Genomic DNA, 27,097 nt, shown 5'->3' on the forward strand with positions numbered 1-27,097 from the left:
TTGTGATAGGCTAAACCCTTCACGTGATTCTTACTAACATGTGACCTTGGCTAACATAGTGATAGCATGACGCATTTAGGAGGAGGAGGAGGAGAAGGAGAAGACAGAGGAAGGAGAAGCTAGGATTTCGTAGAGGAAGGTATTAGTGAAGTGTATCTTTATTGCATTCAGAAAGAGGAGGAGAAGAATTAAGGAGAAGGAGGAGGATTTCTTCTTCTTCTACTACTACTACTACTACTACTACTGCTACTACTACTACTACTTCTTCTTCTTCTATTCTTGTTCTTCATCTTGTTCTTCCTGTTCTTGTTCTTTTTGTTCGTCTTATTCTTCTCCTTCCTCCTCCTCCTTCTTCGTCCTCCTCCTCCTCTACTTCTTCCTCTTCTACTTCTTCCTCCTCTTCTCCGATCATCTTCTTCTTCTTCTATTCTTGTTCTTCATCTTGTTCTACTTGTTCCTCTTATTCTTCTCCTTCCTCCTCCTCCTTAATTCGTCCTCCTCCTCTACTACTTCTTCTTCTTCTTCTTCTATTCCTGTTTTTCATCTTGTTCTTCCTGTTCTTGTTCTCGTTGCTCCTCCTCTTCCTCCTTCGTCCTCCTCCTCTACTTCTCCTTCCCCTTCTTCTTCTTCTTCTGTGGTCAGTTAGTGCAATCCTAGTAAGGTAAGCTGCGGAGATTGAGGCGTATACGTTCCTAGTAGTGAGCTAACCCAGTTCTAACACGTCTTACTAATAGCTATACTGTACTTGCTGGCTTATTGCTTAACGGGATGCTGGACGTCACGATAATGAGAGTTTTCGTAATAATAGAAGGAAATAACACGATAATGAGAGATAGTTTTTAGAAGGAAATAAAAGTACGATAATGAGAGATAGTTTTCGCAATATTAGAAGGAAATAACACGATAATGAGAGATAGTTTTTAGAAGGAAATAAAAGTACGATAATGAGAGATAGTTTTCGCAATATTAGAAGGAAATAACACGATAATGGAAGATAGTTTTCGCAGTATTAGAAGGAAATAAAAGTACGATAATGAGAGATAGTTTTCGTAATAATAGAAGGACATAACACGATAATGAGAGATAGTTTTCGCAATATTAGGAGGAAATAACACGATAATGAAAGAGAGTTTTCGCAATATTAGAAGGAAATAAAAGTACGATTCGTAGAGAGAGAGAGAGAGAGAGAGAGAGAGAGAGAGGAATATACAGAAAGAGGAGAGGAAAGGAGATAAACGAGGAAAAAATAAGGAAGATGAGAGAGAGAAAGAAATGGAGATAGAGGAAGGGAAATGAGATAGAGGGAAGGAGATAAACGAAGAAAAAAGAATAATAAGGAAGATGAGAGAGAGAGAGAGAGAGAGAGAGAGAGAGAGAGAGAGAGAGAGAGAGAGAGAGAGAGAGAGAGAGAGAGAGAGAGAGAGAGAGAGAGAGAGAGAGAGAGAGAGAGAGAGAATAAACAGCTGTTGGAGATCGAGGAAAGGGGAAGAGAAGAAGGAAAAAAACAAGACTTAATTAAACTAGAGGAAAAAAAGAAAAGAGGAGAGAGAGAGAAAAAAAAAGAGAAATAAGGAAACCAAAGAAGAGAGAGAGAGAGAACTGGAGATGGAGAGACAAAAAGAAGAAGAAGAAGAAGGAGGAAGAAGAGGAGGAAGAAGAAGAAGAAGAGGAAGACCACGCATGCGCTCCACCCCTCCACCACAGAAGTCAGTCTCCCTTTCCACCTATCTCTCTCCTCTCTCCACGCTCGTCAATGCTCCTCCGTGTACTGGTGAGAGGAGCACGTAATGGCCGAGTGTTCCAGAGTGGACTAGACCCAAGAGGAGGAGGAGGAGGAGGAGAAATAGGCCTCCAAAGAAAGTTTTTGTCCTCCCTCAGAAGGCCTCTCGGTCTCCTGGCCTCGACCGCTCTCAGTTTCATCTCATCGTACAGGTGTGTTTTTTTGCCGCCCACAGGTGTGTTAGGGGTAATTAGTGGGTTATTAGGGTGTTATAAGGTCATCTTCCTCTTCTTCCTTCTTCCTCTTCCTCCTCTTCTTTTCCTCTTCCTTTTCCTCGTCGTACAGGTGTGTTTTTTGGCCGCCCACAGGTGTGTTAGGGGTAATTAGTGGGTTATTAAGGTGTTATAAGGTCATCTTCCTCTTCTTCCTTCTTCCTCTTCCTCCTTTTCTTTTCCTCTTCCTTTTCCTCGTTGTACAGGTGTGTTTTTTGGCCGCCCACAGGTGTGTTAGGGGTAATTAGTGGGTTATTAAGGTGTTATAAGGTCATCTTCCTCTTCTTCCTTCTTCCTCTTCCTCCTTTTCTTTTCCTCTTCCTTTTCCTCGTTGTACAGGTGTGTTTTTTGGCCGCCCACAGGTGTGTTAGGGGTAATTAGTGGGTTATTAAGGTGTTATAAGGTTGTCTTCCTCTTCTTCCTTCTTCCTCTTCCTCCTCTTCTTTTCCTCTTCCTTTTCCTCGTCATACAGGTGTGTTTTTTTGGCCGCCCACAGGTGTGTTAGGGGTAATTAGTGGGTTATTAGGGTGTTATTAGTTATCTTCTTCCTCTTCTTCCTTCTTCCTCTTCTTCCTCTTCTCCTCCTCCTCCTCCTTCTTCCTCTTCCTTCTTCCTTCTTCCTCCTCCTCCAGCTGCTTCTCTCTCCCTCTCTCGCCCTCTTTGCCTCCTCTTCCTTCTTCCTCTTTCTTCTTCCTCTTTCTTCTTCCTCCTTCCTCTTCCTCCTCCTTCCTCTTCCTCTTCCTCCTCCTCTTGCTGCTTCTCTCCTTCTCTTGCCCTCTTCTCCTCCTCTTCCTTCTTCCTCTTTTTCCTCCTCCTCCTCCTCCTGCAGCTTCTCGCTCCCTCTCTCACCCTCTGCTCCTCCTCTTCCACCATTCTCAGTCTCATATACAAGTACAGGTGTGTTTATATTACCTGACTTCCGAAAAATAGAAGTTTTGATATAATGACGTAAAATGTAAAAATAACTTAGGGGGCCCCATAAGGTACGGTAGGTTAGGTTGGGGTAGGTTAGTTTAAATATTTTAGGCGTGTGGTGTGGGGGGGCGGAAATATGCAGGGCAGGACAAGACGGGGCATAGAGGGGTGGGGGATGGGTCTTTTGTGGTGTCAGGTGATGATGAGTGGGGGTGCGGTGGGGGTGGGGGTGGTCCTCTACGCTGGCGGGTGACAGCGGGTGGGGGCGGGGCAGTGGCAGGTGTACCTCAGGCATTGGAAAAGTCAATCATTTAATAATTCCCGGAAAATAATACTATCTCCCTAATAAAAAGCATCATATTTTGCCCAGGAACAAACAGTTAGTGTCTCGAAATTAGTAGGCTACCCTCTCTTCAGTAATCCCCTAATTAACCCATCTGCTGCGATTGGCATGGATTTGGCCTTCACTGGTAGCCTGGTAAGATACACTCCCAGGTCTTTCTCTTCCTCTGTGGTGGATAGTGGAGTGTTTCCCATGTGGTATTGGTGTGCTGGATATCCCTTCACTGGTAGCCTGGTAACATACACTCCCAGGTCTTTCTCTTCCTCTGTGGTGGATAGTGGAGTGTTTCCCATGTGGTATTGGTGTGCTGGATATTCCTTCACTGGTAGCCTGGTAACATACACTCCCAGGTCTTTCTCTTCCTCTGTGGTGGATAGTGGAGTGTTTCCCATGTGGTATTGGTGTGCTGGATATCCCTTCACTGGTAGCCTGGTAACATACACTCCCAGGTCTTTCTCTTCCTCTGTGGTGGATAGTGGAGTGTTTCCCATGTGGTATTGGTGTGCTGGATATCCCTTCACTGGTAGCCTGGTAACATACACTCCCAGGTCTTTCTCTGCCTCTGTAGTGGATAGTGGAGTGTTTCCCATGTCATTTAATTTTTAGGGGACCCGCAGAGGGCTACTCTCAGGCGGCATGATATGCAGGGGTTGTTCGGGGGATTCAAGGGGCCAGGACAGGATTAAGATAAGGGTTAGGATGAGGAAAGTATTGGGATATGGTAGAGGGCCAGGATTAGGGAGATAATGATTGATGATCCTATTCCTAAATGTGTCAAGAGTGGGACTATTAACTACATGAGATGGGAGATGATTCCACTCTTGGATGCTGCGGGGAAAGAATGAATATTTGAATATACTAGTGTTAGTCTGGTAAGTGTGGTATTTAAGGTTGTGGCTGCCTCTAATGGATCGTGTAGTTGTCATGTGGTATTGGTGTGCTGGATATCCCCTCCCAAGGTGCAGGACTTTACGCTTTTCTTCATTGAATTGTAGCAGCCACTTTTTGTTCCATTCCTGTAGCTTGGTGATGTCTTCTTGTAGGAAATACGCAGTGATGTGATTCCCTGCATACCTTAGCTTCCTATAGTCTATTCTTTTCCTCCTTTCCTTTTTATTCCTACTCTCATCTCCATAGAGTAAATAGCCTAGTTTTCTCAGTACATAACCCTGCATAGAAGTACTCCTTAGAAACTATCATACTTGTATCATATCTAACACTCCTAGTCTCATCTTTATATGTGTGTGAGTAAGCTTTCTTGTTACATAACCCTGCATAGAGTGGCCTGAGAATCTCCTCCTCTCTACCCTCTCTCCCTTCCTCTCAACCCTCTCTCTCCCTTCATCTCTACCCTCTCTCCCTTCTACTCTCTCCCTCCTATTCTCTCCCTCCCTTTCTCTACCCTTTCCCTTCCTCTCAACCCTCTCTCCCTTCCTCTACCCTCTCTCCCTTCCTCTCTACCCTCTCCCTCCCATTCTCCCTACCTTCTCACTCGCTCCCTCACCACCTCTCCCTCCCTTCCTATCAACCCTCTCCCATCCTCTACCCTCTCCCTCCCTTACATAACCCCTACACCCTTTGTAGATAACAAGATAGCAACTCTAATCATTACCAGCTGAGGGAGAGAGAGAGAGAGAGAGAGGGAGTGAGCACCGTGCATCTGACATTGGCATTGAACTACTTTACTCACCTCGGTCCTTGATCATAGAAAGTACGACAGTGGCGCTCAGGAACGGAAAGTCGAGTGTTTGCGTAACCTTTGCGGGGAGTGACGGGCAGATTCGTAGCCAGGGGGAGCTGTTACTTAGTCATTCCAGGCCGGCAGTGTTTGGGTATTTAAATAAGTAGAAGGCAATCACAGCTATCGAAAGGCAAGGTCGTATGCTTCTAACTCGCTAAATATTGTGATGTTGATAGTAATTATTATGATATAGATGCTAATTGCTATGATACTGGTACTGAGTCATTCCAGGGAGGCAATGTGGCAATGTTTGGGCATTTAAATAAGTAGAATGACTGTAAAAGGCAACCAGAGCTATTGAAAGGCAAGGTCATGTATTATTTGGGCATTTAATGAAGTAGAATGATAGTAAAAGGCAACCAGAGATAATGGATACCTGCTAAATGATATTGTGTTCTTTGGTTCTGAAATTCATGTTACTAAAATTTTCTTAAGATGCTCAAATTCGTTCAAGGTTGAGAAACATGAAGGAGAAATAACCAGAAATAACGTGATAAACAGGTAAAAAGTAAGAGCTGGAAATCCCTCTCTTGGTATTGCTTCATATGAGTTTGGTTGATTGCCTGAGTGTTGGTGCTGGCTACTGAGGTTCCTGTGTGTGTGTTAAGGCTTGGTGAGGGTAGGCAGGTGTGTGTGTGTGTGTGTGTGTGTGAGTCTGTGAACTGGAAAGGTAAATGTTTGGACCCTTCTTAGATTGGAGGATAGAATGATTGGTGGAGTGTGTGTGTGTGACTATGTGAACTGGGAAGGTAAATGTTTAAATGACCTTTCTTAGATTAGAGGATAAGAGTGATGAAGTGTGTGTGTGTGTGTGAGTCTGTGAACTGGAAAGGTAAATGTTTGGACCCTTCTTAGATTGGAGGATAGAATGATTGGTGGAGTGTGTGTGTGTGTGACTATGTGAACTGGGAAGGTAAATGTTTAAATGACCCTTCTTAGATTAGAGAATAGAAGGACTGGTGAAGTAAAGAGCGTGTATTTACCCAGCTCTGGAACCATTTTTGTTGCCATCCTTTGTAGTCTTTCTAGTTTTTTATGTGTTTCTTCTTATGGGGAGACGTGTGTGTGTGTGTGTGTGTGTGTGTGTGACTGTGAACTTGTGAAGTGAATGTACAAATGTTCCTTCTTAGATTAGCTGTATAGAGTAGCATAATAGCCTTGGTAAAGTTAAGTATGTGTGTGTGTGTGTGATTGTGTGAATTTGTGAGCTAAATGTATCAATGACCCTCCTTAGATAAACTGGATAATCTAGAATAATAGGCTTTGTGAAGTTAAGTGTGTGTATGACTGTGTGAACTTGTGAAATTAATGTACAAATGACCCTTAGATAAACTGCATAGACTACCATTTATAAGAAATATTTAAATGCTGGTTTAAAATAATAAACTGCATAGACTACCATTTATAAGAAATATTTAAATGCTGGTTTAAAATAATATGTAAATTATATCTGAAGGTGTGTATGGAGTGTATAGGTGAATGGTCATAATGTGTAGATTGTGTTTGATGGATTGTACAGGTAACATAGAGTTGGATGTTTGTAATAATGTGTATCAGGAGAGAGAGAGAGAGAGAGAGAGAGAGAGAGAGAGAGAGAGAGAGAGAGAGAGAGAGAGAGAGAGAGAGAGAGAGAGAGAGAGAGAGAGAGAGAGAGAGAGAGAGAGAGAGAGAGATCCCGAAATTGACCTCTCTTTTGCCCACTCCTCTTAACTCTTTTTCATAGGAGCGGTGATTTGTAGACTTTTTTTCATTATTTCATTAAGTTATTTATTTATTTATTTTTTCCTTTCGAGCTGTTTACTGTAAAAAAAAAAAAGGTGGTGACATGATTCTTGATACTAAAGCGTGAATCTTCGTCTTCAGGATCCACCAGGCTGCGTGTGCGGCCAGCATGGGTGTTAAGGTGCAGGTGGACGGCATCGTCAAGTCTGAGGAGGACCAGCGGCTGTACCGAGCGCTCGTCCTCAACAATGACCTCAAAGTGCTGCTCATCTCGGACCCCGCCACGGATAAGTCCGCAGCGGCGCTCGATGTCCATGTGGGTGAGTGCATGGCTATTCCCTCTGACCTTTTTAATTATTACTTCACATTCAACCTATAGCTTAGTAAGGCTTTCTTGACGGAGCTTGTTGGTCAGCCTCTTCCAGTAGTGGCACAGGCGAGTGTTTTATAGTGGTGCCATTCTTACTTGGCTCAATCTGTCCCCCCTCTTCAGAAAGTTTCGCTGGGTTGATATTGCTGCTGTCTTAGGGTTAATCATCTGAGTGGATAAGAACTAATAGGGATGATTTCTCCTCCCCCCCCAGGCAGCATGTCAGACCCGGCGGAGCTGCCCGGTCTGGCCCACTTCTGCGAGCACATGCTGTTCATGGGCACGGAGAAGTACCCGTGTGAGAACGAGTACAACAAGTACCTCTCGGAGCACGGCGGCTGCAGCAACGCCTACACGGCCGCCGACCACACCAATTACTACTTTGACGTGGCGCCCGATGCCTTCGCTGGGGCCCTGGACAGGTGGGCGGGTGGGGGTGTGGTGTGGGGGGGGGTTTGTTCTATTCTTCTTTTCTTCTACTTCTACTTCTTTGTTTGTGTGCATTCTCATTCTCTCATTCTTCTGTGTGTGTGTGTGTGTGTGTGTGTGTGTGTGTTCTCATTCTTCTTCTTTTTTGTTTTATCTTCTTTGTTTTCTTCTCTTACCTCTATTTATATTTTCTCGTAACTGAGTCAAGCACGTAATTTTCTTCTGCTTTTTTTCCTTTCTTTCATTTTCGTCTTTTTTGCTTACATCCCTTACCTCTCATATATCTTATCAAATCTTTCACACCTCTCTCATACCTCTCTTATATTTTCACAGAATTGAATCATCATCTCACCTCACCACCTTCACTAACACCGCACCATTCATAACCAACACAGCAAGCAGAAAAATGCTATAAGTAACTTGGAACCTATAAGTCAGAGTTCAACGTTGCCTTCCCCCATCAGGTTCGCCCAGTTCTTCGTGACGCCACTCTTCACCGAGAGCGGCGTGGACCGTGAGGTGAACGCCGTCAACTCAGAGCACGAGAAGAACATCCAGAACGACTACTGGAGGTTGGCGCAGCTGGAGAAGTCAACAGCGGACCCGACGCATGACTTCAGCAAATTTGGCACAGGTAGGTGGAGGTGGCGATGGTTATTGTGGTGATGTAGTGGTGGTAGAAGGAGAGTACAGATGTGGTGGTGGTGGTGGTATTAGTGGTAGGCAGGGTTGATTTGGTGGACTGGTGAATAGTGACGAAGGGGAATGGTGGTAGAAGGAGAGTAAAGATGTGGTGGTGGTGGTATTAGTGGTAGGTGAGGTTGAATTAGTGGTAGATGAGGTTGAATTAGTTGATTGGTGAATAGTGACGAAGGGAAGGTAGGTGGGTAGAAGGGAAGATGAAGCGTAATGATAACAACCTTTTGCTTCTCTCGGCAACATGGTAGACTCTCTTTTCAGTGTTGTATTAGTGGTAGATAGGGTTGAATTAGTGGATCAGTGAATAGTGACGAAGAGAAGGTAGGTGGGTAGAAGGGATGGTGAAGCGGAATGATAACAACTTCTGCTTTTCTCGGTGACATGGTAGACTCTTTTTTCAGTGTCGTATTAGTGGTAGATAGGGTTGAATTAATTGATTGGTGAATAGTGACGAAGGGAAGGTAGGTGGGTAGAAGGGAAGGTAAAGCGGAATGATAACAACTTCTGCTTTTCACGGCGACATGGTAGACTCTCTTTTCAGTGTTGTATTAGTGGTAGATAGGGTTGAATTAATGGATTGGTGAATAGTGAGGAAGGGAAGGTAGGTGGGTAGAAGGGAGGGTGAAGCGTAATGATACCAACCTTTTGCTGTTCACGGCGACATGGCAGACTCGTTTTCAAGTGTTGTATTATTTATATTATTTATTTTCCCTTTAAGCTTTGCCGCCTTCACTGTTAACAAAATAAGTGAAAAAGAAGAAACAAAGAAAGATGAAGTAAAACACAACAAATCAGAAAAAAATAATAGCTTAAAAAAAATTAAAAATCGTAGAAGGAAAAATACAAAAATGATTATAAAAGTAAGAAAGATTAAGTAAGAAAAGAAAGAAAGAAAGAAAGCATCCTCACCAGAGAGAGAGAGAGAGAGATCCCCAACGAAATACCAAAAAAAAAATAAATAAATAAATAAATAATAATACCTCCCCCCCCCCAAAAAAAAGAAGGAAAAATACAAAAATAATATAAAAGTAAGAAAAGAAAGAAAAGAAAGAAAGAAAGCATCCTCACCTTACCTGTCTTCTCACCTCACAAATATACTACAAAAAAAAGAAAAAAAAAAGAAGGAAAAATATGAAAACAATATATAAAAAGTAAAAGAGTAAATAAGAAAGAAAAGAAAGAAAGAAAGCAGCCTCACCTTACCTGTCTTCTCACCTCACAAATATACTACAAAAAAAAAGAAAAAAAGAAGGAAAAATATGAAAACAATATATAAAAAGTAAAAGAGTAAATAAGAAAGAAAAGAAAGCAAGCAAGCATCCTCACCTCAACTGTCTTCTCACCTCACAAATATACTACAAAAAAAGAAAAAAAAGAAGGAAAAATATGAAAACAATATATAAAAAGTAAGAGAGTAAATAAGAAAGAAAAGAAAGAAAGAAAGCAGCCTCACCTTAACTGTCTTCTCACCTCACAAACATAATAACCCAAAGGAGGAAAAATGTGAAAATAATATATAAAAGTAAGAAAAAGTAAGTAGCCTAAGTAAGCGAAGTAAGAAAACATCCTCCTCATCTCACCTGTGCTCACCTTCCCTCCTCTCACCCCCAGGCAACAAGGAGACGCTGGACACCCTACCCAAGGAGCAGGGGATCAATGTGCGCGACTCCCTGCTGCAGTTTCACGCCAAGTGGTACTCCTCAAACATCATGGCCCTGGCGGTGCTGGGCAAGGGTGAGTGTGCTGCGGGAGGGGGAGCATGCAGGGGTGAGAGGGGGGGGGGGGTGGTGTATGTGTGGGTGGGTGGGTGTGTGGGGAAGGAAGGGGGAGATGGATGGAAGAGGGGGAAAAGAAGGGGAAGGAAGAGAGTGAAAAGAAGGGGAGAGGGACAAAAAGGGGAAGGAAGGGAGGAGGGGAGGGAAGGAAGGGGCAGAGGGAAAGGAAGAGGGGAAAAAAAGGGGAAGGATTTGTAAGAGGGGAAGGAAAAGAAGGGGGAGAGGGAAAGAAGGAGGGGAGGGAAGGAAGAAAGGGGTTAGAGGGGAAAAAGAAAAGGAAGGAAGGGAAAGAAGAAGGAAAAGATGAGTAAGAAGGGGAAGGTTTTTATATTGCTAGTTACGTCCATGTGTGTGTGTGTGTGTGTGTGTAATTGATAGTAACGTAATTTTTATCGATATTTATTTTCTCATCTTAACGTTTCTCTATTTTTTGGACCGTTTTGTTTCACTGTTTTGTGATTTCATTGTTTACTTCCAGTCAGTAAATATCTATCTACACGTAGGAGAGAAGAAACAGGGTATCGGAACACATCTTGAACTTCATGTAATATATTTTGGGGGGGACATCCAATTTCATGGCAGAAGTTGTTAGGGTATTGCAGGCATTTTCTGTATTGGATTTCTTTATTATAATCTTTTCTACATTTGCATATTTATTTATTATCATCCATTGGTCCATCTTCTCTTGTCACACAAAGACTCACCTTCAACTCTTCCCCCCCACAGAGAGCCTTGACGAACTGGAGGAGATGGTGTTGGGTCTCTTCAGTGAGGTGGAGAACAAGAGCGTCACAGTGCCGGAGTGGATCACGCACCCCTTTGGCCCCAAGCAGTGCCGGAAAGTGGGTTATGTCGTGCCGGTGAAGGACATCCGCAACCTCTACGTCACCTTCCCCATCCCTGACCTGCACCCCTACTACAAGACTGCTGTAAGTGGAGGGGGAGGGTGGGAAAGTGGATAGGGATGTGGAGGTGGAAGTGTGGGTTTCAAGAGGTGTGGATTGGTATAAGTGATATGGAAATGTTAGTAATGTGGATGAGTGTGGGTAAGGATGTGGAGTGTGGTCAGGCTTGCTGTAAGTGGGTGGGAGAGTGGATAGGAATGTGGAGGTGGAAGAGTGAGTTTGAAGAGGTGTGGATTGGTATGAGTGGAAATGTGGAAATGTTAGGAGTGTGGATGAGTGTGGGTAAAGATGTGAAGTGGAGCTTGCTGTAAGTGGAGGGTGAGTGTGTGAGAGCGGATTAATAGGGATATGGAGGTGGAAGTGTGAGTTTCAAGAGATGTGGATTGGTATAAGTGGAGATGTGGAAATATTAAGAGTGTGGATAAGGATGTGGAAGAGTTGTCAGGCTTTCTGTGAGTGTGGATATGTGTATGTGAAGATGTGGAGAAGTGGCCAAGAGTTTGAAGACATGTGGATATGTATAGATAGAAATGTGGAAATGTTAGGAGTGTGGATGAGTGCGGATAAGGATGTGGAAGAGTTATCAGGCTTTCTGTGAGTGTGGAGAAGTGGTTTAGAGTTTGAAGACATGTGGATAGGTATAAACATAGATGTGGAAATGTTAGGAGTGTAGATGAGTGTGAATAAGGATGTGGAAGAGATGTCAGGCTTTGTGTGGGTGTGGATAAGAGACGTGGATGAGTGTGGGTGGAGATAGTCTACCTGTTTTTATCCTCACTGACGGACGCTATACACACTTAACTTATCCTTCCCTCCCTTCCTTCACAGCCCGGGCATTACTTGGGTCACCTGATAGGACATGAAGGCCCGGGGTCACTGCTGTCCTACCTCAAGGGGCGCGGCTGGGTCAACTCCCTCGTTGGTGGCCAAAAGTCGGGGGCGAAGGGATTTGCGTTCTTTGTGGTTAACGTGGATCTGACGGAGGAAGGGATCGAGCACGTAGAGGATATTGTTACCGCGGTGTTTCAGGTGAGGTGGTGGTGATGGTGGTGGTGATTGGTGTTCTCTTACAGACTCTTATGTTTTGATGTTTTTCTTTCTCTCTTATTTTGTATTGATTTCCTTACCTCTCCATGTCTCTCTCTCTCCCTTTCTCCCTTTCTAGTAATTATCAGACACTTAAACACACTCACTCACATCCTCTCCCTTCCCACCCTCTCCCTTAATTGCCCAAACCTCTCCCTGTTTGTATATATGATCCTGCCATTTCCCATGTCTCCCTTTCTCCCTCTCTTTCTCCCTCTCCCTTTTCTATCACCCTTTCTACCACTCTCCCTGACTCCCTTTCTCCTCCTTTCTCCCTCTTTTTTTCCAATTTCCTTTCTGATTCAACTTCTCCCTCTCGGTAATCTTCAAACACACTCACTCACACTCTCCCTTATCCTCCCTTTCCGTACAGTACCTCAATCTCCCTACCATTCTCTCTCCCTCTCTCCCTTCTCCCTCCCAGCAATCTTCAAACACTCACTCACTCTCCGTTCCTCTTTCTCTCTCTCCCTGCAGTACCTCAACTTGCTGAAGGAGGAAGGGCCGCAGCAGTGGGTGTTTGACGAGTGCCGTGACCTCAGCGCCATGACCTTCCGCTTCAAGGACAAGGAGCAGCCACAGTCCTACACGTGCGGCCTGTCCGAGCAGCTGCATGTGGGTGTTGTTGTTGTCGGTGGTGATGGTGGTGGCGGTAGTGATGATGTTGATGGTGTTCAGGGAGTTGGTGTGTGTGTTGAGGATCTTTTAGGTGTTGATTATTATTTCAGTTAGGATAGTTTTAGTGTCTCAGGGTATTTCTGGGTGTAATTAATTTGTATTTTAAGTGGGTAATATTGCATTTAGGTCAATCTTCAATCTCAGGAATAGAACGTACTAATTATTCAGGGACTCAGAGGGGTTAGGTTATAATTAGGGTTACATATTTATTTATTTGTACCCTGTGTTGCCTCTGTTTTTATAGTGGGTATCATTGCATTTAGGTCAGTCTTCAATCTCAGGAATAGAACGTACTAATTATTCAGGGACTCAGAGGGGTCAGGTTATAATTAGGGTTACATATTTATTTATTTGTACCCTGTGTTGCCCCTGTTTTTATAGTGGGTATCATTGCATTTAGGTCAATCTTTAATCTCAGGAATAGAATGTACTAATTATTCAGGGACTCAGAGGGGTCAGGTTATAATTAGGGTTACATATTTATTTATTTGTACCCTGTGTTGCCCCTGTTTTTAAAGTGGGTATCATTGCATTTAGGTCAGTCTTCAATCTCAGGAATAGAACGTACTAATTATTCAGGGACTCAGAGGGGTTAGGTTATAATTAGGGTTACATATTTATTTATTTGTACCCTGTGTTGCCCCTGTTTTTAAAGTGGGTATCATTGCATTTAGGTCAGTCTTGAATCTCAGAAATAGAACGTACTAATTATTCAGGGACTCAGAGGGGTTAGGTTATAATTAGGGTTACATATTTATTTATTTGTACCCTGTGTTGCCTCTGTTTTTAAAGTGGGTATCATTGCATTTAGGTCAGTCTTCAATCTCAGGAATAGAACACTCTAACAATTTTGGTACTCAGAAGGGTTAGCTTAATATTTGAGTTACATGTTTATTTATTTGCTCACTGTGTTGGCTCCTCAGTACTACCCATTGGAGGAGGTGCTGTGCGGGGGTTACCTGCTCAGCGAATACAAACCAGAGCTCATCAACATGGTCTTGGAACACCTCACGCCAGAGAACATCAGGTGAGCATCAAGGGTATCATGCATTACCTTTCATGCCTTTACTCTTGGGGGTGTTGTTCTTGTTCACAGTGCAGAGGCCTTGTCAGACTATCACTAGGCTCATGTAACTATGCATGGTAATACTCACAACGTCAATGAAAGTCTTGTATATTGTGTGTGTGTGTGTGTGAGTTTGTAAATGTATGAGGATATGGGTCTTCATTCCTCCCTCCTCCCTCCCTCCTTGAGTTGATCCTGTCCCTCAACTCTCACTCCCTTCCTCCCTCACCCAGTCCTTTCCCTCCTTCCCTCCCTTAACCAATCTTTTCCCTCGTCCATTCTTCTCCCTTCCTCCCTCCCTTAACCAATCCTTTCCCTCACCTATTCCTCTCCCTCCCTTCCTACCTTCCTCACCCATTCCTCCCTCCCTACCTCCCTCACCCAATCCTTTCTCTCACTCATTCCTCACCCTCCTTCCTTCCCTCATCCATTCCTCTCCTCCCTACCTCCCTCACTCAATCCTCTCCCTTCTACTGACTCATCCCTCCCTCTACTCTCATCCACTCCCTCCTTCCCTCCCTCATCCATTCCTCTCCCTCCCTACCTCCCTCACCCAATCCTTTCTCTCACTCATTCCTCACCCTCCTTCCCTCCCTACCTCCCTCGCTCAATCCTCTCCCTTCTACTGACTCCTCCCTCGCTCTACTCTCATCCACTCCCTCCCTCCCTCCCCCCAGGATCGCCGTGGTGGGGAAAGCGCTGTCGGACAAGGTGACCTGCACGGAGAAGTGGTACGGGACCTGCTACAAGATGGAGTGCGTGGAGGAGGAGCTGCTGGGGCGCTGGAGGGATGCTGGGTCCAACCAGCTGCTGCGCCTCCCCTCACGGAACGAGTTTGTGCCCACCACCTTTGACCTCTATAAGGACACTCAGGTAAGGGGAAGGAAGAGGGGGTAAAGAAAGGGAAGGGAAGGAATGGGAGGAGGGGAAGGAAAAGAAGGGGAAGAGGGAGGGAAGAAAGAAGGGGAAGGAAAAGAAGGGGAAGGAAGAAGGAGAGGGAGGGAAGAGAAGGGGAAGGAAGGGGCAGAGGGGGAAAAGAAGGGGAAGGAAGGGGCAGAGGGAAAGGAAGAGGGGAGAAGAAGGGAAAAGAAAGGGAAGGAAGGGAGGGAAAAGGAGGGATAGAGGGAAGGAAGAGGGGAAAAAGAAAGGGCAGAGGGAAGGAAGAAGGGGAAGGAAGGGGCAGAGAGAAGGATGAGGGGGAAAAGAAGGGAAAGAAAGGGGGAAAGGGAAAAAAAGGGGAAGGAAGATGGGGAAAAAAAGGGGGAAGGGAAAGGAAAAGAGGAAAAAGAAGGGGAAGTTTTTTAATGTTGTTGGTTACATCCGTGGTCCTGAATTCAACCTTTATTTATATGTGTTTAATTTGTGTCTTAATTGATGTTTTTATGTGTGTGATTAGGATTATTTTTATATATTCTTGATTGACATTCTTCATTCTTATTATTATGACTCTGTTTATGTGTTTATTTATCTGTTTATCCTTCTGTCTATGTATTTATTTGTTTATTCTCTTGTCTATGTATTTATTTGTTTATTCTCTTGTCTATGTATTTATTTATTTGTTTGTTCTTTTGTTGATGTATTTATTTATCTGTTTTATTCTTCCCCTCGCCAGGAGATCTCGCGGCTGCCGGAGATGATCAGCCAGACGCCTCTTGCCCGCGTGTGGTTCAAGCAAGATGACGAGTACAAGTTGCCCAAGGCCGTGGTGTACACCGAGCTGTTCAGGTGAGTGCCGCTGGTGTGTACACGTCCTGGTGAGGTGCAGCTTTTAACCCGTCCGCTGCGATTGGCACGGATTTGTCCTTCACTGGTAGCCTGGCAACATACACTCCCAGGTCTTTTGTGGTTGTCAGTGAAGGCTTCTCATGCTGTTGGCCTTTATTCTTTCCAAACACACTGGACGCCTTTTAGATAGTTTACACATAATTACTCATTCACGCACACATATGCTCACATAGCCACACATACGCCAGTACATTACACCTTTCTCTGCCTCTGTGGTGCATAGTGGAGTGTTTCCCATGTGGTATTGGTGTGCTGGATATTCCCTCTGAAGGTGCAGGACTTTACATTTTTCTTCATTGAATTGTAGCAGCCACTTTTGTTCCATTCCTGTAGCTTGGTGAGGTCTTCTGGTAGGAAATCCGCTGTCTAGGGGTTAAGATGTATATATAGGAGGAATACAGATAGTAAATTTAGCACAAGTTTTTATAGTAAGAGTACAGTAGAATGTCAGTTTAGCACAAGTTGACTCTCCTCTCTCTCTTTCCCTCTCTCTCATGTCCTCCCTTCCCCTCCTCAGTCCGGTGGCATATCTAAAAAAAAAAGAAGTATGTACATCTCTCCCTTAGTCTTGCAGGAAAATGTAGAGGGGAAAAAATTGGTATAGGATTATAGGACACATCTTACACCTGGGAACTAACATAACTCTTTTTCTTGTTGTGGGAAGTATCATATAACTCTTTTTCTTGTCCTGGGAAGTATCATATAACTTTTTCTTGTCCTGGGAACTAACGTATAACACCTCTTTTTCTTCTCCTTGGAACTATCATATAACTCTTTTTTTCATGTCCTCCCTTCTCCCTCCTCAGTCCCGTGGCATACCTGGACCCCCACCACACCAACCAGCTGCACATCTTTGCCCAGCTGTTCCGCGACGCCCTCACGGAGTACACCTATGCCGCAGACCTGGCCGGGCTCACCTACTCCCTCTCCAACAGCAAGTATGGGCTGACGGTGAGTTCATGGACGGCCCTTTGGGTGGGAACAGAAGCAAAGGAAAAGGAGTAAGAGAAAAATGGAAAGAAAAGGAATGGGGGAAAAGATGAATTAGAAAAACAAGAACAAAAGAGAAAAAGAAGTAGGGAATCAGAGAGAGAGAGAGAGAGAGAGAGAGAGAGAGAGAGGAATAAGACATAACAACAACATACCCCTCCCCCTTTCACCCTCCCCCTCCCCCCTCTGTTTCAGCTGCTGGTCAAGGGCTACAACGACAAGCTCCACGTCCTGCTGGAGAAGATAATGGAGCGTATGACGTCCTTCCAGGTGGACCCCAAGCGCTTCGAGATCCTCAAGGACGCTGTGAGTACTTGGAATAATGTTTTAAAGAGTAGAAGTAGCATTTTTTATTTTATTTATTTATTTATTTATTTATTTTTTTTTTTTTACAATAAAGGGGACAGCTCAAGGGCACAAAAAAAGGAAACAATAATAAAAAAAAAAGCCCGCCACTCGCCGCTCCTACAAAAACCCGGTAGCAGTGACAGGCCAAATATTTTTTTTGCCATCATCTTCAGCGTCCCTTCCTCCCCCCAGTACGTGCGAGCGCTGCGTAACTTCAGCGCCGACCAGCCCCACCAGCACGTCGTCTACTACACGTCGCTACTGTTGGCGGAGCACGGCTGGACCAAGGAGGAGCTGCTGGAGGCCACGAACGGTGAGGGAGAGGGTCGGTTTGCGGCCTCGGAACTATTGCGCTAGGCTGACCCGCAAGCTCCGCCCCCTCTTTGATAGCCATGGGAGCTGATTGGTGGGATGAAAGCAGGGTGGAGTTTGGGATTGGTGGTGTGAAGGGAGGCTGAAATAAGGATTGGTTGGGTGAAGGGAGGCTGGTGTTAGGTTTTGGTAGGGTGATAGGAGGTGGAAATTAGGAGTCATTGTTTCCATGGCCAGGAGGTGAGGGAGGAAAAAAAAAAAAAAGATAGCATAAATAAATAAATCCACTCTGTAACCGCCCATCTTCCGACCCCACACCAGAGATGACGGTCGAGAACTTGGAGGCGTTCATCCCGCGTTTCCTCTCTGGCCTGCATGTGGAGATGCTCATCCACGGCAACATGATGCGGGAGAGTGCCGTGACCCTGGCGTCCACCCTACAGGAGCAGCTGACCTCAAGGGCACACACACGACCTCTCCTGCCCTCCCAGCTGGCCCGGCAGAGAGAATACCAGCTGAGGGATGGCAAGTATGGATGTGTTTGTGGCTGGGATGGGCGTGCGTGTGTGTGTGTGTGTGTGTGTAGGGGTGAGACTGGGGTATGTGTGTGTGTTTGTGTTAAGGTTGAAAGTATATGGGGCTAATGTGTTGGTGTGTGTGTGTGTGTAAGGGGAAGTCAATGTGTGTATGTGTGCGTTTAGAAGGGAGAGTGTGTGTGTTTGTGGATGGGACGCGTGTGTGTTTGTGTGTGTATGGAAGGGGGTGTATGTGAAGGGTCAAAGTGGGTTGCTGTTTGTGTGTGTGTGTGTGTGTGTGTAAGGAAGATTGAAGTGTGTATATGTGTGTGTGTGTGTGTGTGTGTGTGTGTGTGTGTGAATGGAAATGAATAAGAGTGTGTACTTTAGGGTTTGAAGGTGGACTGATGTATGTATGTATGCATAGGTAAGAAGGATTGAGTTTGTGTGTGTGTGTGTGTGTGTGAACCTGTTAATTTTCCTTTGTCATCACCAATATTATGCAAATTTCCACTTATTGATGAGTTACTATGCTGGATCATTAAAATCTTCTGTGACCTTTCTATATCATGCATTATATATCCAGTTATCAATAAACTGTCTATGTATATATCTAATCTAAGTTTATGTATCTGTCTAATCTAAGTAGCTATGTATCTGTCTAATCTAAGTGGCTATGTATCTGTCTAATCTAAGTTACTCACTCACTAAGCTCCGACCTCCCTATCAATAAACTATCTATGTATCTAAACTAAGTATCTTCTATCTAAGTTTCCCACTCACCCACTATATCCATCTAAGTAATTCTAAGTTACCCACTCACCCAGTAACCTCTGACCTCCCTTCCCCTTCACCACTAACCTCCTTGACCACCATCACCACCACAGGGACCAGCAATGTGTACCAGGCTGAGAACACTGTACACAAGAGCTCGGCGGTGGAGACCTACTTCCAGTGTGGGATGCAGGCTACCCACAACAACATGCTGCTGGAGCTGCTGTGCCAGATCTTCGCAGAGCCAGCCTTTGATGAGCTCAGGACCAAGGTGTGTGTGTGGAAGGGGCGTGGTGGTTATTTTGTTCGGTAATGGAGACAACTTAATGGGAAAAGAAATGAAAAAAAGAAAAAAAAAACTGCACTATTACTGTAAAAGGAAGATTTGTGTGTGTGTGTGTGTGTGTGTGTGTGTGTGTGTGTGTGTGTGTGAGGGGTGGGGGGGGGCGTATTTTATTTGGTAATGGAAGCGACTAAATGGGGAAAGATATGCAAAAAAAGATAAAAAAAAAAGCATTGCACCATTACCGTAAAAGGAAGATAGTTTGTGTATGTGTATTTACCTATTTGTATTTAACCTATTTGTAGTCTACTGGGCCCGAGCTAAACTCTAATAGTCCCATCTCCATATCTACATTTATCCAGCCTTTCCTTCATTTGTGTGTGTGTGTGTGGAGGGGGGTAGGTATGTCTGTGTGTTTGTGTCAATAACGGAGTACCTTAACCCGTCCGCTGCGATTGGCACCGCTTTGTCCTTCACTGGTAGCCTGGTAACATGTACTCCCAGATCTTTCTCTGCCTCTGTGGTGGATAGTGGAGTGTTTCCCATGTGGTATTGGTGTGCTGGATATCCCGTCCCAAGCTTCAGGACTTTACATTTTGCTTCATTGAATTGTAGCAGCCACTTTTTGTTCCATTCCTGTAGCTTGGTGATGTCTGCTTGTAGGAAATCCACAGTCAAGGGGTTAATCCTGTAAACTATAAGTAGGTAAACACACCCATACGTAACACACACTCCACCTCTTCACCACACACCTAACCCCTTCGGCTCCTCTCCCCCACAGGAACAGCTTGGGTACATCGTGTGGTGCGGCATCCGTCGGGCGAATGGTACCCAGGGTCTGCGGATCATTGTGCAAGGCGACCGTCACCCCGAGTACCTCACCTCCAGGATAGAGGCGTTCCTACACAAGATGGGGGTGAGTGGAGGACTGGCGGGCTGGAAGTGTTGGAGGGCGGTAGGGGTGGCGGGCTGGAAGGTTGGAGGGCTGGCGGGCTAGAGGGTTGGAGGGCTGGCGGGCTGGAGGGTCAGAGGGCTGGCGGGTTGGAGGGCGTTAGGGCTGGAAGGTTGAAGGGCTGGAGGGTTGGAGGGTGGTAGGGCTGGAAGGTTGGAGGGCTGGAGGGTTGGAGGGCAGTAAGGCTGTGTGTGTCTAGTGTACAGTAGCTCACAACAGTCCATTGGTGTTTACATATTCTCCTCTTTCCTTACCTCAGTCGTTACCTTACTCCTTTTCTTTTCTTTTTTTACAACAAAGGAGATGGCTCAAGGGCAACAGCAGGCTTTTTTTTTTCATTGTTTCCTTTTTTTTGCCCTTGAACTGTTTCCTCTACTGTTAAAACAAAAAGAGTGTAGAAAAAAAAGCCCGCTACTCACCGCTCCCACAACAGACAAAAGTAAAGAGTGGCCAAAAGAGAGGTCAATTTCGGGTACCTTACTCCTTACCTTACTCTCTTACCTCACTTCACCCCCTTACTCTCTTACCTCACTTCACCCCCTTACTCCTTACCTTACTTCACCCCCATACTCTCGTACCTCACTTCACTTTCTAACTTTTTTTCTAACCCCATACCACTTTCACCGCCACAGGAGAACTTAGAGAAGCTGCCAGAGGAGGAGTTCGTACGTCACCGCGAGGCTCTGGCCAGCAGGCGTCTGGAGCGGCCCAAGAAGCTGTCCCACCTCACGGCCAACTGGTGGGCCGAGATCACGTCCAACCAGTACAACTTCGACCGCGACGCCGTGGAAGTGGCCCACCTCCGCACCCTCTCCAAGCAGGATATTATTGACTTCTATAAGGTGCGTGTTGTGTTGTGTGGTACTCGTTCACCCACGGTCTGATGCCATGCTGGATTTGTGATTGCCAGCCTGTGTGTGTGTGTGTGTGTGTGTGTGTGTTTACCTAGTTGTATTTACCTAGTTGTAGTTTTACAGGGCCTGGGCTTACGCTCGTGTGGTCCCGTCTCTGTATCTATAATTATCCAACTTTTCCTTGTGTGTGTGTGTGTGTGTGTGTGTGTGTGTGTGAGTACAGTAGTTGGCTGGCTATAGTTACACAGTTCTTGAATGTTTTGTTGAGTGTGTGAAAGAGAAAATGGATAACTTGTGTGTGAGTGTGGGTGGGTGGGTGAGTATGTTTGTGTGTGGGTGTGGGTGAGTGTGTGTGTGGATATAGTATGGGAGGTGACAGGAGTTAGGTGTTGTAATGATGTCTATAAGGTAGGTATGTTAGTGTGGTTGTTAGTGAATGCCATAGATCATTGAAGTTGTAAATACTGGATTGACTAGCGGGCTGACTGGCTAATTAACTGACTTATATACGATCAACTGACTGACTGATTGGATGACTGAATATCTAACTAGCTGGCAGCCTGAAAAAACAAATGGCTGAATGACTAATTTTCTGATGTATTAGGAGATTGGAGGATGATAAAACATACGAATTTTGTTCACATTTATTTGTTTGCCATTTTTATACCATTAATGATAAAACAAATACTCAAACACTTCCTTGTCCCCTCATGACCACCTCCATTGTCCACCCGCAGCAATTTGTGAGCAGCGTGGCATCGCAGCGGAAGAAGCTGTGTGTGCAGGTGACGTCCATGGCCCCGGGAGGTGCTGGCCACCCAGACACACCCAACCAGGGCCGCACCGAGCCTGATGATGGCCTGGCACTCCCTCCACCGCTGCAGGAGGTAAACACACACACACACACACAACCCTTCTTACCTATACATACATACATACATACATACATACATACATGAGTCCACCTTCAAATCCTAACATACACACTCTTATTCCTATCCATTCACAAACACACACACACACACACACACACACAGAGCTTGGAATAACACCAATAACTCACCTCTCTCTCTCTCTCTCTCTCTCTCTCCCTCTGTAACCTGAAGTAATTTGTAATATGTGATAATTCTTGGTAGACATCCTTAATACTTTTGCACAATTATATCTACTTAAATTGTGATCCTTTTGTACATTCCGCTCTTAATCTAAACTTCTTGGAATAACAGCCGTAACTCACCTCTCTCTCTCTCTCCCTCCACAGCCTGAAGTAATCACAGACATTCCTGAGTTCAAGCAGGGCCTGGCCTTGTACCCTCTGATGCGGCCACTCATCCCGGTCTCCACCACCACCACACCCTCCAAGTCCAAGCTGTAATATGTTCCTCTACTCTCTCCTCCTCCTCTTTTTACCCTCCTCTGACCCTTCCTCCCCTTACCTTCCTCTCCCTCCTCCTCCTTCACACTTCAAGCTGTAAATAATCCTGCACTCTTTTCTCCTCCTCCTCCTCCTCCTTCTCTTCTTCCCCCTTGTCCTCCTCCTCCACTCTTCATCTCTTTCTCCTCCTCTTCCTCTAAGTCAAAGTTGGCCTTTTATATTAGCTCCTTTTAAGTAAGTCTCGAGGCAGCATTGGCGGTGTTTTGAAATTAGTGTACGTAGCTTGTTTTCCCTTCCTCCTAGTTTTTATTTTTCTCCTCCCTGGTCTCCTTCCTCCTCCTTTCACTCATTTTATCATTTCTTCCGTCCTTCTTTTCTCTTCCTCCTGAGTATCCGTTCTTCATTCCCTTCCCCTTAATACTATGACAATTTGATACTACTACTACTATTACTACTGTTACTATTTCTTCTGCAACCTCTTTTATTATGTTTGTGAATAGACAGACAGACAACGGACAGCACGAACAGCCCAGAACAGATCTTTTCATACTACTCTGTTAAGTTTGCAAGACTAGCTATTCCCTACTATCAGGACCTTTGTATCGAGTCTGAACCTCGGAGAGAAATATATTACTACTACACAGTGAAGAAGGTTCGTTTCTGTGCCTCTTGTTAGTATGCACCTTCCTCCTGTACTGTATGTCCAAGTGTGTGGTATTTTGTGGAGTTGTGGTGTTGGTAGTGGGGTTATTGGTACACTTCTCATATTAAGTATTTTGGGGGGGGTTCTGGTATAAGAGGAATGTTTCTAAAGGTGTTTCTTGGTATATATTTTCCTCGTATTATATTTTCAAGTGTGTGGTATTTTGTGGGGTTGTGGTGTTGGTAGTGGGATTATTGGTACACTTCTCATATTAAGTATTTTGAGGAGGTTCTGGTATAAGAGGAATGTTTCTAAAGGTGTTTCTTGGTATATATTTTCCTCGTATTATATTTTCAAGTGTGTGGTATTTTGTGGGGTTGTGGTGTTGGTAGTGGGATTATTGGTACACTTCTCATATTAAGTATTTTGGGGGGGTTCTGGTATAAGAGGAATGTTTCTAAAGGTGTTTCTTGGTATATATTTTCCTCGTATTATATTTTCAAGTGTGTGGTATTTTGTGGGGTTGTGGTGTTGGTAGTGGGTTATTGGGATACCTTTCTCATATTAAGTATTTTGGGGGTTCTGGTATTAGAGGAAGGGTGAAAAAGGTGTGTCCTATTACATACCTTCCTCTCGTATGGTATTTTCAAGTGTGTGGTATTTTGTGGGGTTGTGGTGTTGGTAGTGGGTTATTGGGATACCTTTCTCATATTAAGTATTTTGGGGGTTCTGGTATTAGAGGAAGGTTGAAAAAGGTGTGTCCTAGTACATACCTTCCTCTCGTATGGTATTTTTAAGTGTGTGGTATTTTGTGGGGTTGTGGTGTTGGTAGTGGGTTATTGGGATACCTTTCTCATATTAAGTATTTTGGGGGTTCTGGTATTAGAGGAAGGTTGAAAAAGGTGTGTCCTAGTACATACCTTCCTCTCGTATGGTATTTTCAAGTGTGTGTGTTATTTTAGTTAGTATTCTTTCTTGTATTTTTAACTTTTTGGGGGTTCTGGTATTATTGGAAGGGTGAAAAAGGTGTGTCCTAGTACATACCTTCCTCTCGTATGGTATTTTCAAGTGTGTGGTATTTTGTGGGGTTGTGGGGTGGGTACTATGTGGGGTTATTGGGATACCTTTCTCATATTAACTATTTTTAGGAGTTCTGGTATGAGTGTAAGGTTGAAAAAGGTGTTTCTTGGTATATATTTTCCTCTTGTATTATATTTTAAAGTGTGTGTTATTTTTTGCTAGTATTCTTTCTTGTATTTTTAACTTTTATTCAATGTGGAACAATATCAATTTTTGGAACTCCATCTTATTGGGGTGACAAACATGGATTCTTTTTTTCTTTTAAGGGGTAATTTTTAAGTTAGTTTTTCTTCCATTAATAATTTCCTTCACCGTCTACAAAGTTCTTTTTCTTCCATTAATAATTTCCTTCACCGTCTACAAAGTTCTATGTTTCTTGGTATATATTTTCCTCTCGTATTATATTTTCAACTTGTGTGTATAATTTTGGGGTTCATGTATTAGTGGAGGGTATTAATATGTCCGTAACAATGAAGTAGTGGTGGTGGTGGTGATGGTAAGGAGGAGGATGGTGAAAAGATGGATATGATAATTGAGGTGGATAGTAAATATAATGATAAACACACAGAGTAGTAGAAGTGGAAGAAGAAATAGTAATAGTAGTAGTAGTAGTAGTAGTAGTAGTGGTGGTAGCAGGATCAGGTATAAGTATAGAATATTATGTGGTTATCTTTTATGGCTAACTGATTGCCTATAACTGATCACGTGAGTCACCCAGAGCAATGATTATTAGCCATTAACAGGATTATTGATTGCCATTATTGTGTTTGTGACAAGAGATAGAGAGAGAGAGAGAGAGAGAGGGGGGGGGGACTTATATATTTAGTAACCTCTTCTTAGAATTCCTCAAATACCAAAGCAATTTACTTAACCACATTGATTTTAATAAGTGGGTGAAGGATGAACACACACACACACACACACACACACACACACACACATGAGCCATTACGAGCTAGGTTGACGCACTCTTCTGAACATAAAAATAAATCACACACACACACACACACACACACACACACACACACACACACGTAGATGCTCGCTGTCCGTGAACACAAAAGGGAAAGTTACGCAGAGGAAAGCGATGTGGAAATGGAGAATCATCTGAGAGAGAGAGAGAGAGAGAGAGAGAGAGAGAGAGAGAGAGAGAGAGAGAGAGAGCTAAGTGGACCGCGAAAAAAAGTGGACTATGAGGAAGGAGAGTTCTCAAATAGCAAAGTACATAAAACTTTCATAAATAAATAATAAATACAGTAAAATGAAGAAGAAAAATAACGAAATACGCTTCATCGACTCTGCTAATTAATTGTTCCATGAATAAATAAAATAATAATCAAAATAATCATGAATATATATAACATTAACTATAGTACAGTAAATAATAGAAAAAGACACATCTAATCTTTGTTAATTGCTACGGAAATAAAATAAAAGTCACTCATCTTCCCCCCTAAATAATAATAATAACTAATAATAATAATAATAATAATAGCAAGCGAATTATATCTGCATTAGTTCATCTTTAGTTAGTCAGAATTATCATTATATCTACCTGATGTACCGTACCTCAAATAATGCGCATCAGTACAGGTAATAGGTACGTTGATCATTAGTCACTCAGGTATATCACCACAAGGTAACTCAATTAATATATACTCTTCCTATTCCATTCCTCTCGATCCCTAACTCTTCCTTCCCTCCTTTACCTGAAATAATGCATCAGTTCAGGTATAGCTACGCCATCAGCCACTCAATCAGGTATATCACGCACTACAAGGTAACTCAATTTATATATTCTCTTCCTATTCCATTCCTCTCGATCCCTAACTCTTCCTTCCCTCCTTTACCTGAAATAATGCATCAGTTCAGGTATAGCTACGCCATCAGCCACTCAATCAGGTATATCACGCACTGCAAGGTAACTCAATTTATATATTCTCTTCCTATTCCATTCCTCTCGATCCCTAACTCTTCCCTCCTTTACCTGAAATAATGCATCACTACAGGTAAAAGCTACGTCATCAGTCACTCAGGTATACACGCACTACCAGGTAACTCACTCAGGCGCTCTTCATAATGCAATAACTCCTTGCAATATAGAGAGCCATTTGCTTATACATGATCGATGCAATGGTAGTACTCCACAGACCTTCATCTCTCATACGTTTATAGGAAAGGTTACTCTTGTCACGGTCCTTGGGAAGAGAAATTGTATGTATAATGTTATATATATTTATTTCTTCTTAACTTATTTACAAATCTAAAACTAAATACTAAAATGAACTTAAAAAAAAAAGGATTGATTGATTGATAGTTAATATAAGGGAAATAAAAAGAAAAAAAACTGACAAGGTAATTTGACTTTATATGTAACCAAGAAACTGAATAAAGGAAACAAAAGTAGGGAATTAATTAAATATATAAAAAAAAAAAACTCGTACTTAGGGCGCAATATCCCTGAAGAAAGAAATTACGTGGAGGACTTTTATTCGTTTTTTGTATTTTTATTTTCATCAAGCACGCGTATCATGCTCACAAATCTCCAAAATCCGGGAAATTCACTTTTTTTTCCCCTCTTTTTCATGGCGAACGTTGCGGATCGTGAGGCGCCTTTGTTTTCCCTGAGGCGAGGCAAAGCGGCGTTACATTATTTTTTTTCTTCTTTCTTCTTCTCTTTAACTTCCTATCATTCTCTTTCTTCCTTTTTCTTTCTTTAATTTTCTAATATTCTTACTTGTTAAATGACCCAGCATTCCCAGATTATCGTATCCACCATTGTATTTACTGCTTTCAGACACTTATCTACAGCAAAAAGACACTCATAATTAAACCTTTCACCGGTAACTATAAATAAATGTAGTTATTGGAGTGGAGGAGACAGTTTGTGGGTCGGAAATCGGAAAACATGAGGCTAAGTACGACAACCTGTGTGTGTGTGTGTGTGTGTGTGTGTGTGTGTGTGTGTGTGTGTGTCAGGGGAAACAAAGGCTCACATGACTCGCTCCGTTCGCCATGGAAAAGAAAAAGGGGGGGAAAAAAAGTGAATTTCCCGAATTTTGGAGATTTTTTTACCTACCTGTGTGACCGCCTCTCTACACACGGGAATGAGAGAGAGAGAGAGAGAGAGATTTACATAGATTTACATAGAAAATCAGACCACACAGACCCCATGGTCCAGACTTGGTGGTCTGTCCTTAAACCTAAGTGATTTTACATTAATCAGAAGACTCCAAAACGTTGCATTTCTACTCTAGTTGATATTAAGTTGAAGGAAGTGACGGTCGAGCTTATTTTTGAAGGAGTCAATCGTGTTACACTGGACCACTGATGATGGGAGCTTATTCCATTCTCGCACTACAACGTTGGTGAAGAAAAATTTGGTGCAGTCTGAATTTACTTGTCTACATCTGAGTTTTACGCCATTGTTCCTCGTGCGCAAAGTGTCATCGATCATAAACAATG

General features: G+C 43.5%; 1 protein-coding gene and 2 long non-coding RNA genes across 7 annotated transcripts; 2 read left to right on the forward strand and 1 right to left on the reverse strand.

Moving 5' to 3' along the window:
- The first annotated feature begins 1,657 nt into the window (after positions 1 to 1,657).
- LOC127005405 (insulin-degrading enzyme-like) lies at positions 1,658 to 22,560 on the forward strand. 4 transcript variants are annotated; one of them, XM_050874219.1, is made up of 20 exons: positions 1,658 to 1,932; positions 6,855 to 7,033; positions 7,298 to 7,505; positions 7,977 to 8,146; positions 9,823 to 9,945; positions 10,713 to 10,915; positions 11,720 to 11,920; positions 12,455 to 12,592; positions 13,579 to 13,682; positions 14,399 to 14,594; positions 15,334 to 15,446; positions 16,313 to 16,457; positions 16,692 to 16,802; positions 17,037 to 17,157; positions 17,478 to 17,681; positions 18,559 to 18,716; positions 19,510 to 19,644; positions 20,313 to 20,522; positions 21,272 to 21,421; positions 21,796 to 22,560. In XM_050874219.1, the coding sequence occupies exons 1-20, from the start codon at positions 1,754 to 1,756 to the stop codon at positions 21,907 to 21,909; spliced, it is 3,162 nt and encodes a 1,053-aa protein (XP_050730176.1). In that variant the 5' UTR covers positions 1,658 to 1,753; the 3' UTR covers positions 21,910 to 22,560. The 4 variants fall into 4 exon arrangements, with proteins under 4 accessions (XP_050730176.1, XP_050730177.1, XP_050730179.1 ...); XM_050874220.1 differs by lacking the exon at positions 1,658 to 1,932 and adding an exon at positions 4,861 to 4,961; XM_050874222.1 differs by lacking the exon at positions 1,658 to 1,932 and adding an exon at positions 5,639 to 5,661.
- Positions 12,602 to 13,571, forward strand: LOC127005406 (uncharacterized). 2 transcript variants are annotated; one of them, XR_007758496.1, is made up of 3 exons: positions 12,602 to 12,977; positions 13,115 to 13,251; positions 13,389 to 13,571. It is a non-coding gene; the product is annotated as an uncharacterized LOC127005406 (long non-coding RNA). The 2 variants fall into 2 exon arrangements; XR_007758495.1 differs by having other exon boundaries at positions 12,602 to 12,840; positions 13,389 to 13,569.
- LOC127005407 (uncharacterized) lies at positions 22,213 to 26,565 on the reverse strand. The gene is made up of 2 exons (XR_007758497.1): positions 25,620 to 26,565; positions 22,213 to 25,482 (listed from the first exon to the last, which is right to left on the reverse strand). It is a non-coding gene; the product is annotated as an uncharacterized LOC127005407 (long non-coding RNA).
- Between the last annotated feature and the right edge of the window lie 532 nt (positions 26,566 to 27,097).

The sequence above is a fragment of the Eriocheir sinensis genome, chromosome 30, assembly GCF_024679095.1.
Source record: "Eriocheir sinensis breed Jianghai 21 chromosome 30, ASM2467909v1, whole genome shotgun sequence".
NCBI lineage: Eukaryota > Metazoa > Arthropoda > Malacostraca > Decapoda > Varunidae > Eriocheir > Eriocheir sinensis.

Excerpts from the sequence above, each read along its gene's own strand:
- LOC127005405 (XM_050874219.1), top strand. The coding sequence starts at position 1,754 with ATGCTCCTCCGTGTACTGGTGAGAGGAGCACGTAATGGCCGAGTGTTC. Across the intron at positions 8,147-9,822 it reads CTTCAGCAAATTTGGCACAG|GCAACAAGGAGACGCTGGAC; the intron begins GTAGGTGGAGGT and ends TCTCACCCCCAG. Across the intron at positions 19,645-20,312 it reads CGTTCCTACACAAGATGGGG|GAGAACTTAGAGAAGCTGCC; the intron begins GTGAGTGGAGGA and ends TCACCGCCACAG.